Here is a 15939-nt window from a genome sequence, read left to right as displayed (position 1 = left end):
AAAATGTAATAATACCTGCTAGGAAAATATCAGAGAAAATATCAGACGTAGATCAATTAAGAGAAAACTGATCCTTTTTGTTAAATTTTAATATTAACAGATATATTTATGCTTTTATGATGTTTATTTAAGTCTTACTACTTTTTATGTACTAATTTAGAGAGAAAGATTTCATAGAGAAAGATCGTAAACATTTTTTAATGCCAATAAGATTAATGACGGTGCTTTCAATGCTAAAGCGAATACGTGTCATATTGCTCCCTCCCCCTTTTCCCTCTTATCAAAAAATAGATAACAATAGCTATACATCGAACATACCGCCATCCTCCGGTTGCATAGAGCAACGCCAAGTTCGACTGCAACTCCAACCAACCACTTGGAAACTCGATTTCAATCCATCACAAGGTTTGTGTCTCGGCTAACTCGTGCTCTCGTCGCGCGCATGAAACCTGTTGCTATTTTAAATATTTGCATATTTCAACATATATTTTTGTGCATTTAAAATAATGGGACAGCTTTGCGATATGTAATGTTTGTCTAATGTTTTCTACAGGATTAGCGTAAAAATACGCGTAAAGTATATTAGCGTAAAGATACGCTAATATACTTCTTTCTGTAAAACCTAATTAAATAAATGAAGCAAAATACGGAAGTTATAAGATGTCTGAAAAGGTGACATAATCTGATTTTTTATTCTAACAGCGCAGCACAATTTCTTAATGAATAATTTTAATTAATACTCGTTGTAGCATTTTACATCTTGTCGCTTCAATTTAAAAGTATTTTAATTGTAAAGACGAGCTTTCCTTTGCTTTGATTCAATAAATTTCTTTAAATAAAATATAAAAGAGATATTATAAATTACGATAATTATATAGTTTTGTTTGTTATCGTATTATGTACGATTTCTTTGCACGATTTTAGCTCTTTTGTTTATTTTTCTTCTAGTAAAAAACTCGCGAATAAATACTTTACATTAATTGTCATACGTCGTATTTATAAAAGTTGTTATCGTTAATATTTCAACTTTCCAAAATCACCGTTTATGTGTGAAAGAGATGGAGTGCACCTCTGGGCATGTGAAATTTTTATAATGAAAAAAAGTTTACGAAAACGGGTAACGATCCCCGTTCGTCGTCGGCTAAATTGCCATAAAAGTCCTTTAAGTTTACGACGCATGTAGCGCATGTACGATACATGAAAAGCGTGAAAGAGCTACTAAAATTGGTAGTAGCTGGTAGAACATAATATGGTGACTTCATCTTTCTTTTCTGCGGCGCTACTTCATGTTTCGTAACTTTTCTGAAACGAGAAGAGTAATATGCCGAAATAAGATATTTTCACTAAGTTTTACAATAAAATTTGTTAAATCTGTTAAAGTCTATATTCTATATTTTATTGTGCGCAGTTTCTCTCAAAACCATAAGTTTTTTGGAAATTTTAATATTATTTTAATGTTGAAATAATCATCAAGAAAGAGAAAAGACAAGTCAATTATTACATTAGACTCAGAATATGATAATACACTTTATCTAGAAATAATATAAGAATATCTAGTATATCAATATATTATTTTATGCTACATCGCATATAACATATTTGGTTCGAAAAATTAGAGATTGGATAAGAAATATATATAAGGAAAATATACATAAACTATATATTAGAATTAAAAAATAAAAATATTTGAACATAACAAGACAATAAATTACCGAAAGGAGGTATTTAAAACTCATTCACTTCGAAGAGCGGCACGCACTAGTACGTCCTCACGTGCTTCCGAGCACGTGAGTACGCGCAAGCGCAATCGGACGACGAGCACGTGCTCAGTCGCGGCGAGCATCGGAGCTCGGGCGTCTTCGGCTATTGTCGCGAGTCGACGACCGACCGACCGAGAGGCAGTCGCGCGCCGGCCGCTGTCACGATAGGATGTGTATGTTTATGTTTCCGCGATGATTACGGTTCGGCTACCATAGAGGTTATGTTTACGCGCGTCGCGCGAGGACGACGCACGTCTCTACGCACCAATATTCCCGAAGGTCGCCGCTCCCGAATGTCTACACACACCCCGAATATTTTAATGATATTAAAAGAGTTTCGTGAGGTTTTCCCAACAGCGTGATTGTCCGACACTTTGAAAAAATTGCAACGAAAAACGTAAGTAAAACGCCGCTTATAATTTTCTTAATACAAATATTATATATATAATATTGAAAGAATAAGACAGAGAGAGAGAGAGAGAGAGAGAGATCGGAAATACGAATTAATCAGTATTTTCAAATTACATAATATCGAACGAAGCGAGTATAATCGCAGTGAATTCTATTTTCCACTTGAAGTTCTCTGCAGTTCTTTATTCATTTGAAATTTATTCATCGAAGATATACTCTGTTAAATTTTAAAAGTGAAATATTAAATAAAAGTGAAGTTAAATATTAGATGAATGGGCAAATAAATTTATTTTTATATAATAAAATGATGAAAAGATAGTATCCAATTTTATATTATTTATATTGAAAAACCAGTTGATATATTCCGACATTGAAATATTTGTTATTTTTTCTTTATTTAATTCTTTGCTATTCTTTATTTAAGATATAATCAACCAGAAATATATCAATTTTTCAAAAAACTATCTATTTTCTATGAAATATCTTAAATATGTAATTTATAAACAGTATTCTGGAAATGTGAAATATAGATTTAACAATGATTATCTTTTTGAGAATGTAATATCGCGGAATTAAATTTGCCAACTTTTCGTTCACGAAAATTGTCGCGCAAGAGCAACTTTATTCTTTACTGCTCCTCCGACTTTTTATGACATTCCTATGGCTGGTGAAAACAATATACGTCATTCATTTATTCCAATTTGGTGAGCAAGCTTCGTGTCGCGATACGGTTCTGTTCGGTTCGTTGGCGAAATCGATAACTGCCTTCCGAACCGAAACGAATTGTTCTACTAGTTTGAAGTTTGCTGTCCACCACGTGACTTGTCCGCCAAGTCTTTCAATAATTTTCTTTTCGTTCTTTTGGTACAACTCTTAGCTAACATATATAGAGTTGTACGATAAACTGTTTCTATTTATTATATTACTTTATATATTAAGTATTATTTTATTTTATAATTTATATTATACATATATTGTTTTACCTTACACATATTATTACGATTATGACTGACAGTTATATCGCGAGAAAAACGTAATTATTATTTTATACGATTAAGGAAAGATAAAATGAATAATAATTATATTGATTATATATATAAGTAAGCATGAAAATGCATTAGTTTACTTATATTTGTTCGCATTATTTATTCTGATACTGATTGTAACAAAATATTGCAACTGCGTAATATTTGTGAACGTTGATTAAAGACAATTTCGATAATATACGTAATTGTGAAATATTTACGGAAATTTCTCGTATTTGACTATAAAAGCAATAACATATAATGCATTATTCTCTCATGAAGGTTAATTGCTGTATTGCATAATGTACATGTACAAGAAAATTGAAATTATATAGCTACGTATAGATATAATTTATTACGATTAATTTAGAACAGCGATTGATTCGTACCGGATTAATGAATTTCGATTACTTCAATTAGATTTTCCGCTTATATATTAAATTATACACGTTATTCTAATTTTAGTAAATTATTCACTACGAATTTTTCAGTAAATCTGAGAGAATACTGGAGAGTATTTTAACGTCGTTATGGAAGTAATAATATGCCAACGAGACAAGGCAGTTTTTAATGAAATTATACGATTGAATCCGCGTTATTTCATGCACATGCATAAGCATCCATATCGATGCCATCGCTTTGATATCGAACGAATAAATTTAATCGGGAAATTAAATAACATTTGTTATTGCCAAGATAATTTTATAAATTATGCATCTTGTTCTCCGATTGTATTTAACAATTTTCGTGAATAGGAGAGCAAAATATATAAATATAATAATAAATTATGCGTCCGATTTGTTACAAATATCAGTGCTTTTGTCATATTATATATACATATATATATATAATGTGCATGCATGCAACCTTATTGATTGCGATAATAATTGCGATTATATCAAGAGTTATGCACGATTAAATATCTTGCGCATTCAATTTATAATATATTAATTTGTGTATTTTTTTTTTTAGTTAATATTAGTGATATTTATACTGATAAGTTTTTAAAGACTATTCTTCTGGAACAAGAAAAAAATTTTCGGTCGCGTAGCAGCTCTCTTGTGCCACTTTCGAAATATTAATTAAAGAATTTGATAAATTTATAATTGTTGAACCACGTTAAGAGGATTCTTAACATTTATAGGCGCAATAAATATTGATTGTTGTTAACTCCGCTCCCCGTTAAGTAAACGGCGATCTATGTATTTTTCATAGCGTTCTCAAACGAGCGAGTGGATTAAAGTGGAGCGTGCTTTCGCACGCCAGCTTTGCACATTCGTCCCATTCTCGATATGGACGATTAAATTTTATTGCATCGCGCGCCGCAAAATGATCGCGCCGGCATCGACATCTAAAGCGTCAAGCGTCGATAAATCGAAGATATGCGACCGCATGGATAGGGTTCCTGGAAACGCGGAGAAACGGAGAAGAAAGGGACAAAAGGGCGTGCTTTATCGAATTTCCATCGTATCGCGGGCGAGATCGTGTCGCACTAAAACCCAGGAAACGATATATGAACATACGGCTAAGTTTTCGTGCAGAATGTACTTTCGCACTCAGCTTTTCCAATCAAAGTGAAGATTTTCTTTTTTGGTTTTTTAACGAATATGTCGAGGTGAGGAACATTTATTATAAAAACAGGACAATTGTCTTAGAATTGATAAAGCAGCTGCATCAGCTGACGTAATCATCCGGTCACGAATCTTCTATAAAATTCGCCCGCATGAGCGAGAGACTACATTCTGCTGACAGAATGCGAAGTATTTCAGAAAGAGACTTTCCGCGAAAGAGCGTTGATGATGAATCGTCTATTACTGGCGAGATCGGGAATCGGTCGAATTGAATACGCTTTTTAAGATAGTACGTATGAGAGGAAAAATCTATAAAAAAAGAGAGAAAGGAAATATACATTCCTTTCCCGCTTAGCAAGCATTTCCCCGTGCTTTCGTACAAGCCGCGTATCACAGGCGGGGGAAATGACCGTGTTAACGAGAATTCCGGAAGATTCACTAGCGCGCGCGAGCCGCTTTCCCCCTATTTTCCCGCCAGAGAGTCGGCACGATGCGATATTGCGAAGATGTTTTAGGACGACCGTAGATCACAAAAAGTGGCAGGCGGCCAGGTCGATGAAAAGGGGAGGTTAGGAAAGGAAAAAAAAAAAAATATATATATATATATATTTAAAGCACTCTCTATCCCTCTCTTCTTTCCACCGACCGCTTTGTTATTCCGACCCCGTTAACTCTTCGCTTCTTTCATCGTCTTCAGCTTCATCCCTTTTGCGCATGCGGGTGCAAACACATTCGCATGCCGCTCTGCTTCTTCTCTTCCACCTCTTCTAAACCATTAAGGCGTTTCTATGGTCTCGACGAATTATCGTCGAATAAAGCGGCGCGATTAAGGCAACCTGGACGCGACGTAAAACGAATCGGAAGAATTTGGTATAACAGCCCGCTCATTTTCCCTTCATAGAAGCTTCTCGCGAGGGCCGACCAAGAGGAGGATCTCTTTCCGAGATGTTCGCGGCCTTTCACCTTCGACGTACTAATTGCAAGATTACAAATTATCGGTATGTCGCGATTCTCCTACGGCGAGGAAGGAGAATTAATTTTCCTCGGCGCTTTAATTACGATAACGTTAATCTCTCACTTTGGATTCCTTACATTTCTCACGCGCCTGTGTATCTTGACGCAAAGGAAATTCTTTTACAACTCGGTTTTCTTTGATCATATAGAAACTTTGAGTATATTATCTTTCTTTTTTAATAAAACGTAAAAAAACGCATAAATATCAAAAGTAAAGCGAGAAGAAAATTTAAAAAATAATAAAAATTAAAACTTGTGTATAATTTTTTGCGATATAGTATATTGTTTTAAAATATTTACACATTTAAAGAATTGTATGAACTTTTTGTATTCACCGACTACTAGCTGAAAGGATTATCTATCGCAACGTATAGCTGTATTTCTCAAGGGATTATCGCTCGCCGTAGGATCGTTCTTTCTTTCAGGACATTGTAAAGCGGGCCGCGCCTCGAATAAAAGAGTCGCAATTACTCAGGTCGAAACTTCGCGCCGGAAAAGTGGAAGTAAGAAACGCCGTCCCTCTTCTCGTAATAAAGTCGAGTTAAGAAATCGCGGTATGGGAATACTTATATATATATACGCGGATTCCGAAAGGAGGAAGTCGCCAGCCAGTCTGTGCGATTCGCCATACAATGCGCGACATTGCGAATCGCGAATTGAACGTCGGTATGCCATTGTTTCTTTTGGAAATACCGCGACAGAGAAAGCCGCATGTGGGAAGTTTCGCAAACTGTTCCCCGTTTCGCGAAGAAATCATGACATTGAATTAAAATCAAATAATGCCGGCAAGTTTCTGCCAACATTCTTGCGTGCCATCAGCGACAAAACACCGCGGTTATTTCGTAATTTTATCGATTTATGAGACAGCGACGACGAGCAAGAAACGCCGCGCAAGTAGGAACGGAATGTAAAGTTTGCTGAATAATGCGCGTAACGCGCGTGTTTGTCCGTGAAACGTGAAAAGTGTGTTAGAAGAGAGAAAGAGACAGAAAGAGAGAGAAAGAGAAAAACAAAGAGAGAGGGTGCGAGAAATGATATAAATTATAGGCCTTCTCTAAACGAGTTGAAGTAATTAAATAACTACTATTGTAATGTCACGATCATTGTGTTTAATAATTTTTTTGTTACTTTACGTTATATTAATTTAATTAACGAAAATTAAATTTACGAAATATTCAAAATGTATTTTTTGTACTCTCTCTCTCGATTTCCCTTCATTACGGATCTTTTGTGAAAATATTTTATATTTCATATGTTGCACTGTACTAAACTTATAGCACATAGTAAATGTATACATATGCATATTAAATATCTACATTTATATATATATATATATATTATTTGTATTGCTAAGCATAGCAAAAATTGCATCGAAAGGTTCATAGAAAGGTGATATTTTAAATTTTTTATAAAAATTGAATATAAAATTTTTCACGGGAAAAAATTCACAAGCTCGCATGATATACAACATGCAAATTTTCGACAAGCATATCGAAATAGTAGAAACAGGCGATAGCAGCCTGTCCTGAATCGGATTTCAAGCGTTTACTCAAAATTTTTAACCTGCTCACAGAGTCCGCGGAAAGCTTTGTTCTTCAATAAATTGAGAAGTGCAGAATCTCATTTCTGGTAGGACACCAAAGAGGTTCTTATGAATTTTGCGTTCAGCGACAAAAATCAAATGTAACGAATACGTTTTGCCTCTGGCTGATATATTTTAATGAAAACTTTTAATTAATCTATCGGGTCAGAATTAATTTCGAGCAGCAATAGACAAGAGCGACTCGTTGATACATTCGTAGCCTTATATTTGCATACGATTCAAATTTATTCGCTGAGATCATTTGATTATAAAATGATAAGCATTGAATTTTTTGATATCTATCAGAATTAATGTTAAGTTTAATTGCAATTAATCTTTGATTGGCTATTATGTGACCTAAAATCAGGATTTTTGATTGATTTAATAATATTAATATAGATATATATTTTTATTTTTATTTTTCTGTCTTTTTTTAGGTAAATGCGTAAAAGTGTTAGGTTTTATCCGTCACAAACATAGTTCATGCGGTAGTGTTTGTGTGAAGGGCCATCGAAAAAGGCCGCGGCGGTGAGCTTCCGAGATGAGCTATGAATCTGGGCTGCCTGGTAGCCACTGTCTTCATCCTTCAGCTGCTCCAGCTGTCCTCGGTGCTCCACGCTCTACCCTCGGTCGTCAAAATCGGTGAGTTTATGCCTCTATTCTATTTTATGAACTAGTTTTGTTCAAGATTGCTTTGCATACTCCTAACCACTCGACCGATCCGATAACATGATGAAAACGTATTAAAAATTGATGTTTTTTTCAAATTACGTTATCATTTTTTATAGTATTTTTTTTATATTATTATTTTATATACATTATTTATTAAAACATTTTAAACAAATTAAAAATTGAAAATATTATAATTCTAAATAAACAATACATATTTGTATGAATACATGGTTTATTTTAGAGAGGAGAATATATTAAAATACTAAAATTTTTTACATCTGATATTATGGATGCGATTAAAGCCGCGTACAAAACGGAACATAACAGATAAAGCTAAATTTAAGTTTCATTGGTAAGATAAAGCTAAATTTTAATTTTGATTTATATTCTAAATATATTTCGATTTTTTAAAATAATTATCTAAAACAAAAAAAGATATTTTGCCTACGTGTATTTTGCTTTTGCCGAATAATATTTGTCGGCATTGCTGTACATTACATTGATTTGTCGTTATTAAAACCGAAACTGTGCAAATATCATTTCCTATTTCTCGTAAATCTGAATCAGATATCGAGCGTGGAAAAGTTCATCAAGTATGGGCCGCACTAGACACGCGCGGGTTGATATCTTTCCCTGACACTTTTCGAAGATTGTCCTTTCCCCCTTACAAGTTGCTTTCCCGAAAACTTTGGCGTACCTAAGAGCCGCTTCTCAAATCAAACTTTTCTAGAAGTTGCCCCTAGGCTACGCTCGTCTTTGCAATGTCTCCGACAATAATTATTGCACTCAAGGCACGTGTGGATCTTGAAATACTCTCTCAACGATTTCATCTACTCTGTTTGTGCTCTTTTTTCTTTCCCGCTTTTCAACCAATAAAAACATTTCTATCAGTGTTGTCTCCTGCGAAAGGAGAAGTCGTATATATATGTCGCAAACTGTAAATTCAAGTTTTTCACAAAAAGTGTAAATTTACTATTTTTTAAACACCGACTTACAAAGATTCGACGCTTTATAAAAATGCTAAAATCCTAAATTTTTTTGTAAAAAAATCTAATTTGACAATATATATACATACAGGCTCTAAATTTATTCTTTTTATAAAATGTCTAGGCTTTTTATAAAATATTGTTCCATATAAATTTTGTTCTCTATAAATAGATATACTTTATTTTATAAAATAGCTGTGTGAATTTACATTCTGTAATATATAAGAATAAGTTGTATATTTGATATATTTACGCACATGCCACATTTTTTATTATTTTCAGAGATGTATATATGTATATTACAATTATACAGCAATGTTAGAATTTAACTATCTATTTTATTAGATGATTTGTTTTAGACAATAAAAGATATAAATTCTGGCTTATTCTAGTCAATAAATGTCTAGATGTTTGATTTGCGCGAAATAAGCTGATCATATCGCTTGTAATCATTATATTTGCACATTATTTATTATACACATGATTTGGCAAGTATGTAAGCAGAAATTATAAAGTATCAGGAAATTGGATATTTAGATTATGAAAATATCAGTTTCAAAATTTATCTGCGCGAGTAGCCGAGTTTTGATAACATATTTAATGATCAATAATAATTTAAAACGATACGTTCACATTAATGGAGCGATACTGCGGAACATTTAATCAATCTTCATTAAAACGGAAATGAATAATTTAATTTCTGCTTAAAGTCTTATATTTATTAAAAGAGTGAGAAGGCAATTAATTTCGGAGAAAATAATTGAAAGGCTTTACACATCACATGTGATCAATATGTTATTTCCTCTTTGCAAACAATGCAGAAATACGAGATTTTATCGTGAAATAACTGCCAAATTTCTGGCACGATCCCCACGGCTAGGGACCACAGCAATGGATTCTCTGTATTTAGTGCAGTTGTTGTTAATTAATGTATGCGATACAAGCGTTCACAGGTGAGCAGCTAAATTTACTCTTAAATATGGATGGCTGGTGCAAATTATTAATGTTTCACTTCATTTTACTAACAGCACGTGAATGGAATTGTCGTAATGAAAAGGTTACCGACACGATATTACTGGCAACGTCTTCTTTAATTAGGAATGAGTAATACTCTTTTTAAAAACTAAATGAAATATTTCCAGTACACACATTCATTCTTATACTGATTTTATTTTGTGTGTTAATCATACGGTCACTTTAGTTTTGTCATGGAAAATTCCTTAAAATTCTTTCTAAAATATTCGAGATCTTTGGTAATTCGATTGAATGAGTATTAATATTCATATGCAAGAAGACGAACGGAGAACTTCGATAATGATTTCCTCGTTTCCGCGATAAATCAATTTTATCCGCGGTGATTTCTCTTCGATTGTAAGTCAACAGGCTCGAAGAACAACATGTATGTAGACAACGTGTATGGAATCGCGAATACCGTAGTGTAGCGTTCTGAAACGCGATATTTGTCTCGCGTCGTAACCTCTTGTTCCGCCTTTTCATTGAAATTGGATTTCTTGTCTTGAATACCCCCGAGACGACCGCGAACACGCGCGCCGTGTAACACATAAGACGGTTAGACAGCGAAAACGCGAAAGCGGATACACCGATAAAGAGAACACACGGATGGAATTCACCAAGTAGCGGGGGAAAGGGGAAAAGAGGAGATAATTTACATCATGCCTTTGAATTCTAATTCAAACCATCTCTCACTGTGAGCTCTTTGCCTCGCAATTGGATCCATCCGCTTCTTACGATAATATTATCTCAACAAATGAGATTTTTGATTACAAAAATAATTATATACGCGAGAGGATGTAACGCTCTGTTGGCCAACCTTCCTTGCGAATGTCACGACATTTGTTCCTGTGTTTGCGCTGAAAAAAAATGAAATTCGTTGGCAAATACAGCGATATCTTATTCTGCATTTAATTTTTTAGGTGAAATTTGCTTTAATAAACTTGCGATTTTTGAGAGAGAGAGAAAGAGAAAACTCTTATTAAAAAAATATTTAATTAAAAATATTAGAAATGAAATAATTACAACGAATAACTTTTTTTTTATGTATTTATTAAAATAAAATTTATCAAAAAATTTATACTAAAATATATTAAATTTCACTAATTTTTAGACACTCTATATGACAAAGTAAATAAATGCGAGATAACGCTGTTCTATAAAACCACTTTATGTAATAAATGGTGTGGACGGTGATTAATTGTCAATGAGGAGTTTCCTAGATCACGATGTGTTGCCCTGCCTAATCAACGTCCGTTAATTTGATGGATAAATAAGGGTAGGAAATCTTGTTGAAAGGCTTATCACGATAAATTGTTCCGTGGCGGACGTTCGTTACTCTTCAGCGCATCTGGTTGACAAAGGACACCGCCGACGTCTAAATGATGCTCGAATAAATCGGTTTCGCTCATTAATTAACGTCGCGCGAATTAAACAGCTCATAATTTGTCTGCGATAACGCGAATATATATTAAATATATTGTTTACAAAAAGATTATATATATATATATATAATTCAAGCAGTGTTTTCAGTTAGAATGGAGACATTATAATGTTTTTTTACTCTTGTTAATTTTGTCTGCGCATATACGTCAAAAGAACCTACATAACAGCGTAATTTTTGTCTATTTGTTCGAGTTGTTTCACCTTTTGCACGCAAAATGAGTGCGAAACATTTATTTTACAATTTTACAATTTTATGAGGGAAATAACGGGCGGAAAATTGCGACGCGTACAGAAACATGTCATTGCTAAATATTATTTAAAATTTTATTTAAAATGTTACAAAATTTTCTAAACAGCGAACGATTTCAGTCATGATCGAATTTTCCGAATTCGAGACAAAAATTGACGCTTGCGTTCAACATATTCACCATCTATCGATAGACGTTGGCACAAAAAAATTAATATTTTAAAGTTGAAAGTTACATACGACTTGTGGCACAAAAAAATTACTTATTCGCGGCAATTCACGACAAAGTTGTGGGGAGAAAAAATGTATTGCGAATCGCGCACCCCATCAAAATCGATCGGTTCACCACAGCGGCGCGAAATACGATGAAAAAGCAGGGAATTCACTGGTTAATCGTCCGTATTCATCCTTTCAATAAATCTTCCGGGCAAGTTTAGCTGCCTTTTATAAAAGGAAACGAATCGGGGAGGGAGAAGAGAAACTTGGTGCCGTTCGTGCATGCTCACCATTCATCTGCGATGCGAGTCTTATCCATGAGAGATGTAGCATGAAAAAAGCTTGTGCTTTTACATTACGGAGTAATTTGACGACTTCGTCAATGCCACTTAACAATCAGCGATGCTTATAATTAGTACGATTCTCTAAATGATATGCTTTAAAAAGAAAAATTAAAGGTATTTTTCTTTACATGATCAAATACATCCAAATATCTCATTGTTGCTTTTATTCTCTCGAATTGTCGATGGAATAAAGTATGATGAAATATAAAGTACGATAAAAATATCTGATAACCGTAAAAGCAAAAATGCAAACATGGCATATTTATCTCTCATAGCGTATCTCCTACATTTTGTACGATACAATGCATACAACGCGCTGAGTTCATCCATTACATATTGCGTATTCGCGAGATCTTTGAAGCATTTCCGCAACAATATCGCGCCAGGGACGTTTTGGGATATCACGCGTTTGTCACGCGAGAAGGATGCCTCGGAAAATCCGGCTTTTTCCGCGGACTTCCTACTTCCTTCCCCTGTCAACGGCGAGTGACGAAAGAAAAGAATGAATAAATGGAACCGAGTAACTTTCACAACAAAGAGAACTCCTGACAGTTCTTTACTTCTCTCTTCGTGCTTCTTCTTATCGTAAATCTCGAAACTCTCGACATTCTTTGTTCTTGGTACTTGCGAACATCTTGCCGGTTTAATAATTTCGTCACTTGCACGATCATTTTATTTTGCATAAAGAATCCGTCTTCCGTTTATACCTCGTTTTACCATTAGCGATATAATGAGAAAACCTGCGAAGAGAAACTCTGTCGTTAATGCTACATAAATTGCATTGGCCAACTTCATTTGCGACTTGAATGAACACGCTATTCGCCCTTTAGGTAATTGCGAGATTAAAGCTTTAAACCTTTTTGAGACATCGATTCCCTATTTAACACTTAAAAAGCATAGCGAGGGAATATTAAAATCAGCGTTGAATCTTTACGTCTTTGAGAGCATTGATGTGTAATAAATCGTCAGAAAATATATAAATCGGATGAATAACATTAATATAAACAAATAAATAACTTTTAATTCTTTGTATATATAATTACGATATATAATTTTTTACAATATATAAAAAACTTGTCGCAGTGAGAGATATAAGATATATATTGATATATTAAAGTGCTATTACGCACGAATGAACGACGCTGCGCGCAATTTACAAGCATTTTATTCTCGACGCAACTTAAATGTCTTGTCTATCTATTCTCGAACATTTGTTTCCCCATTTCTGATTGCATCGTTACACACGAGCGTTCGCCACCCCTGGTTTGTGAAAAGTGAGGTCGGCTACCCCAACTGATTCTCTACATGCTGTAGGAGATCAGACTACTGTGGTAACGGAATAAGAGACCTGGGAGAGCGAAGGGCATGTATATATCGAGAATGAAGGAAGAAGAGAGGGAGAGAACAAATAGGCAAAAAGAAGAGAAAAGCAAGGGAGCGAACGAAGGGGTAGATACGACTTCGTGGCGCCGTATCAGTATCTCAAGAGTTTTCTTTCCTAGATCTTGCAGGTTTTAGCCTGCACTCTCTCTGCAGAGTATCATCAGCGCAATACTTTCACTGCAACTCAGTAACATATTACGTACTCATCTAGTTTAATTGCATATTTCATCAGGATTAAGAAAGTTAACCGTTTAATTAACGCCGACCGCTTGAAAATTCAAGTATACGAGAAAATCTTTAATATTCTTTTGCTAAATTCAGTTAGCGATTTGCTTTATTAGAATAACTAACGCGAAAAGTTAATTGCACTTATTTTCCTGTATCGTGGGGTTACGATTAAAAATGATTTGAATAATGTACCAGAGAGTGTATGAGAATTATTCTATTTAAAGAACTCTTTTTTTCTATAAGAATTTTCTTTTTAAGAATAAAAACGTTTTCATTGAGATTGGACTTTAATTGAACATTTGGATATTCTGGACAGAAATTTTATTTTTCAATCATATTGCGAGTTATATATTACGAGGAAGACTATTGTGTATATATGTCACAACGTAATCAAATCAAAATGAAACATAATATAATAAAATCTAACACAATAAAACATTATTGTATTAGCATTATTGTATCAACTTTTATATTTTCAATTTTACTCTCTCTCTCTCTTTCTCTCTTGTCTGTTTTATATTCAATTTATCCTGAAAAAATTTCTGAGTAAAAAAACTATTTGGTTTTAATTTATGGCTATCATTCACATTAGATGAGAAAACTGAATGTCGAGAAACATCTTTCTAACTTCGTTTAAAATGTTAAAAATCATAAATTATAAATCGCTATTACTGTGATTCTATTTTAAAACCAAATGATATTCGAAATTCAATTTAAATTACATTAAATTTGGATTTAGCAAACTTACTAAAGTGATATTTGCGAGGCTATCGGTTTGTCGAAGCGCACAGTGAAAGATCTAAGAAATCATGGAAGTCACTTAGCGAATCGTGAGAGAGTCGCAACGAGTCGTTCATCCCGGAATAGCATCCAACATCCAAATGGCTGTCTGACGGCGGAAGGGTGTCGTAAACAGAGGAATGCTCTTAATAATTCCGCGATAGTTCACCGAACGGATTATTTCCCCGGTCTTTCACGATCGTGTATTTTCCCTGGGAGTTTTCTCCACGTATAACGCCTCGATCACCTCTCAATTCTCCTCTCCACTTTGCCCGGTCTTCCTGTTCGAGGAGAAGACGGCTTCTTAAACTCCGAGATTGAAACGCCTCATTCGAATCGCGACGACCGGCTGCAAACTTCCGAGACGCTCTCATAACTCATAAGTATTTGCTCTCTTCCTGACTCATCCGTTTTCCTCGCACTCTGTCGGTCATCCACATGTTCGCTGTGTGTCGCACATCGCGTGTATGTATCGAGATCAACTATTAAACATGTTCCTTCAAATGGAGATTAAGTCAGCCTTAAGGACAGATAAGATGAATGTGCGGAGAGTCGCGTTTTCGTATAAAGGAAACCATCGGTTAGCGGTTTAATCAGTGCGCTGACTTCCTTTAGTGAATTGATTCAAGTTTACGTTAGTTATATCACATTCACAACTATCAAAAACAATTTCTATTTTTTTAATTATTTGAAGCTTTTAAGATTTTTTTTTTTTTTCGAGAACGATGATTTGGAACTGGATTTACCGCGTGTCCATTTCTGTAAATATCAGTAATTGCATCGATATTTTCTGCAGTTACAATAATAGCGATTTGTTTCGATCTATTCGCGAACGTAAAGAGTTGACGGAAATATTAATATTCGGAAAAGTCAGTAATATCGTAAGTTTCCAACTGAATGTGCCATAATCAGGTAAGTTTTTGTTCGAATTTTTTTCGGAATAAACTTTTATAATATTTAATATCATTTTTATATTTAATATCATCGATAAAACAACAGAAATATTAAATTTATTTTCTTGTACGCGATATTTACTTTACTATATTAATAACATTTGCAAATATTGGAAATCTTTATCTTTTTATCACATACTTTATATAAAATGTTCCTTCTTCTTGCTTTCTTAGATAAGGAAAATTGACTATCGAGCAATGCGAAAATAATGTTGCTGTCGATGTAGGTACATATTTAGATTTTTCCTGATTACGTAACGTACATAAACGAGCCGACAATATATGATATTGTCATTTCTCGAGTCGTAAT

General features: G+C 34.1%; 1 protein-coding gene across 1 annotated transcript in view; it reads left to right on the top strand.

The window, feature by feature from the left end:
• Positions 1-1895: 1895 nt before the first annotated feature.
• LOC115236686 (glutamate receptor ionotropic, kainate 2-like) overlaps positions 1896-15939 on the top strand; it is a 126162-nt gene continuing 112118 nt past the window's right edge. The window contains 2 exon segments of the mRNA XM_029809293.1: positions 1896-2157; positions 7801-8005. Of these exon segments, the coding sequence (XP_029665153.1) occupies positions 7912-8005 (94 nt within the window). The 5' untranslated portion in view covers positions 1896-2157; positions 7801-7911.

This window comes from Formica exsecta, unplaced genomic scaffold (assembly GCF_003651465.1).
Source record: "Formica exsecta isolate Colony F162 unplaced genomic scaffold, ASM365146v1 scaffold111, whole genome shotgun sequence".
Classification (NCBI taxonomy): domain Eukaryota; kingdom Metazoa; phylum Arthropoda; class Insecta; order Hymenoptera; family Formicidae; genus Formica; species Formica exsecta.
Note: the sequence above shows the minus strand (reverse complement) of the source record. Positions and strands in the feature narration are given on the sequence as shown.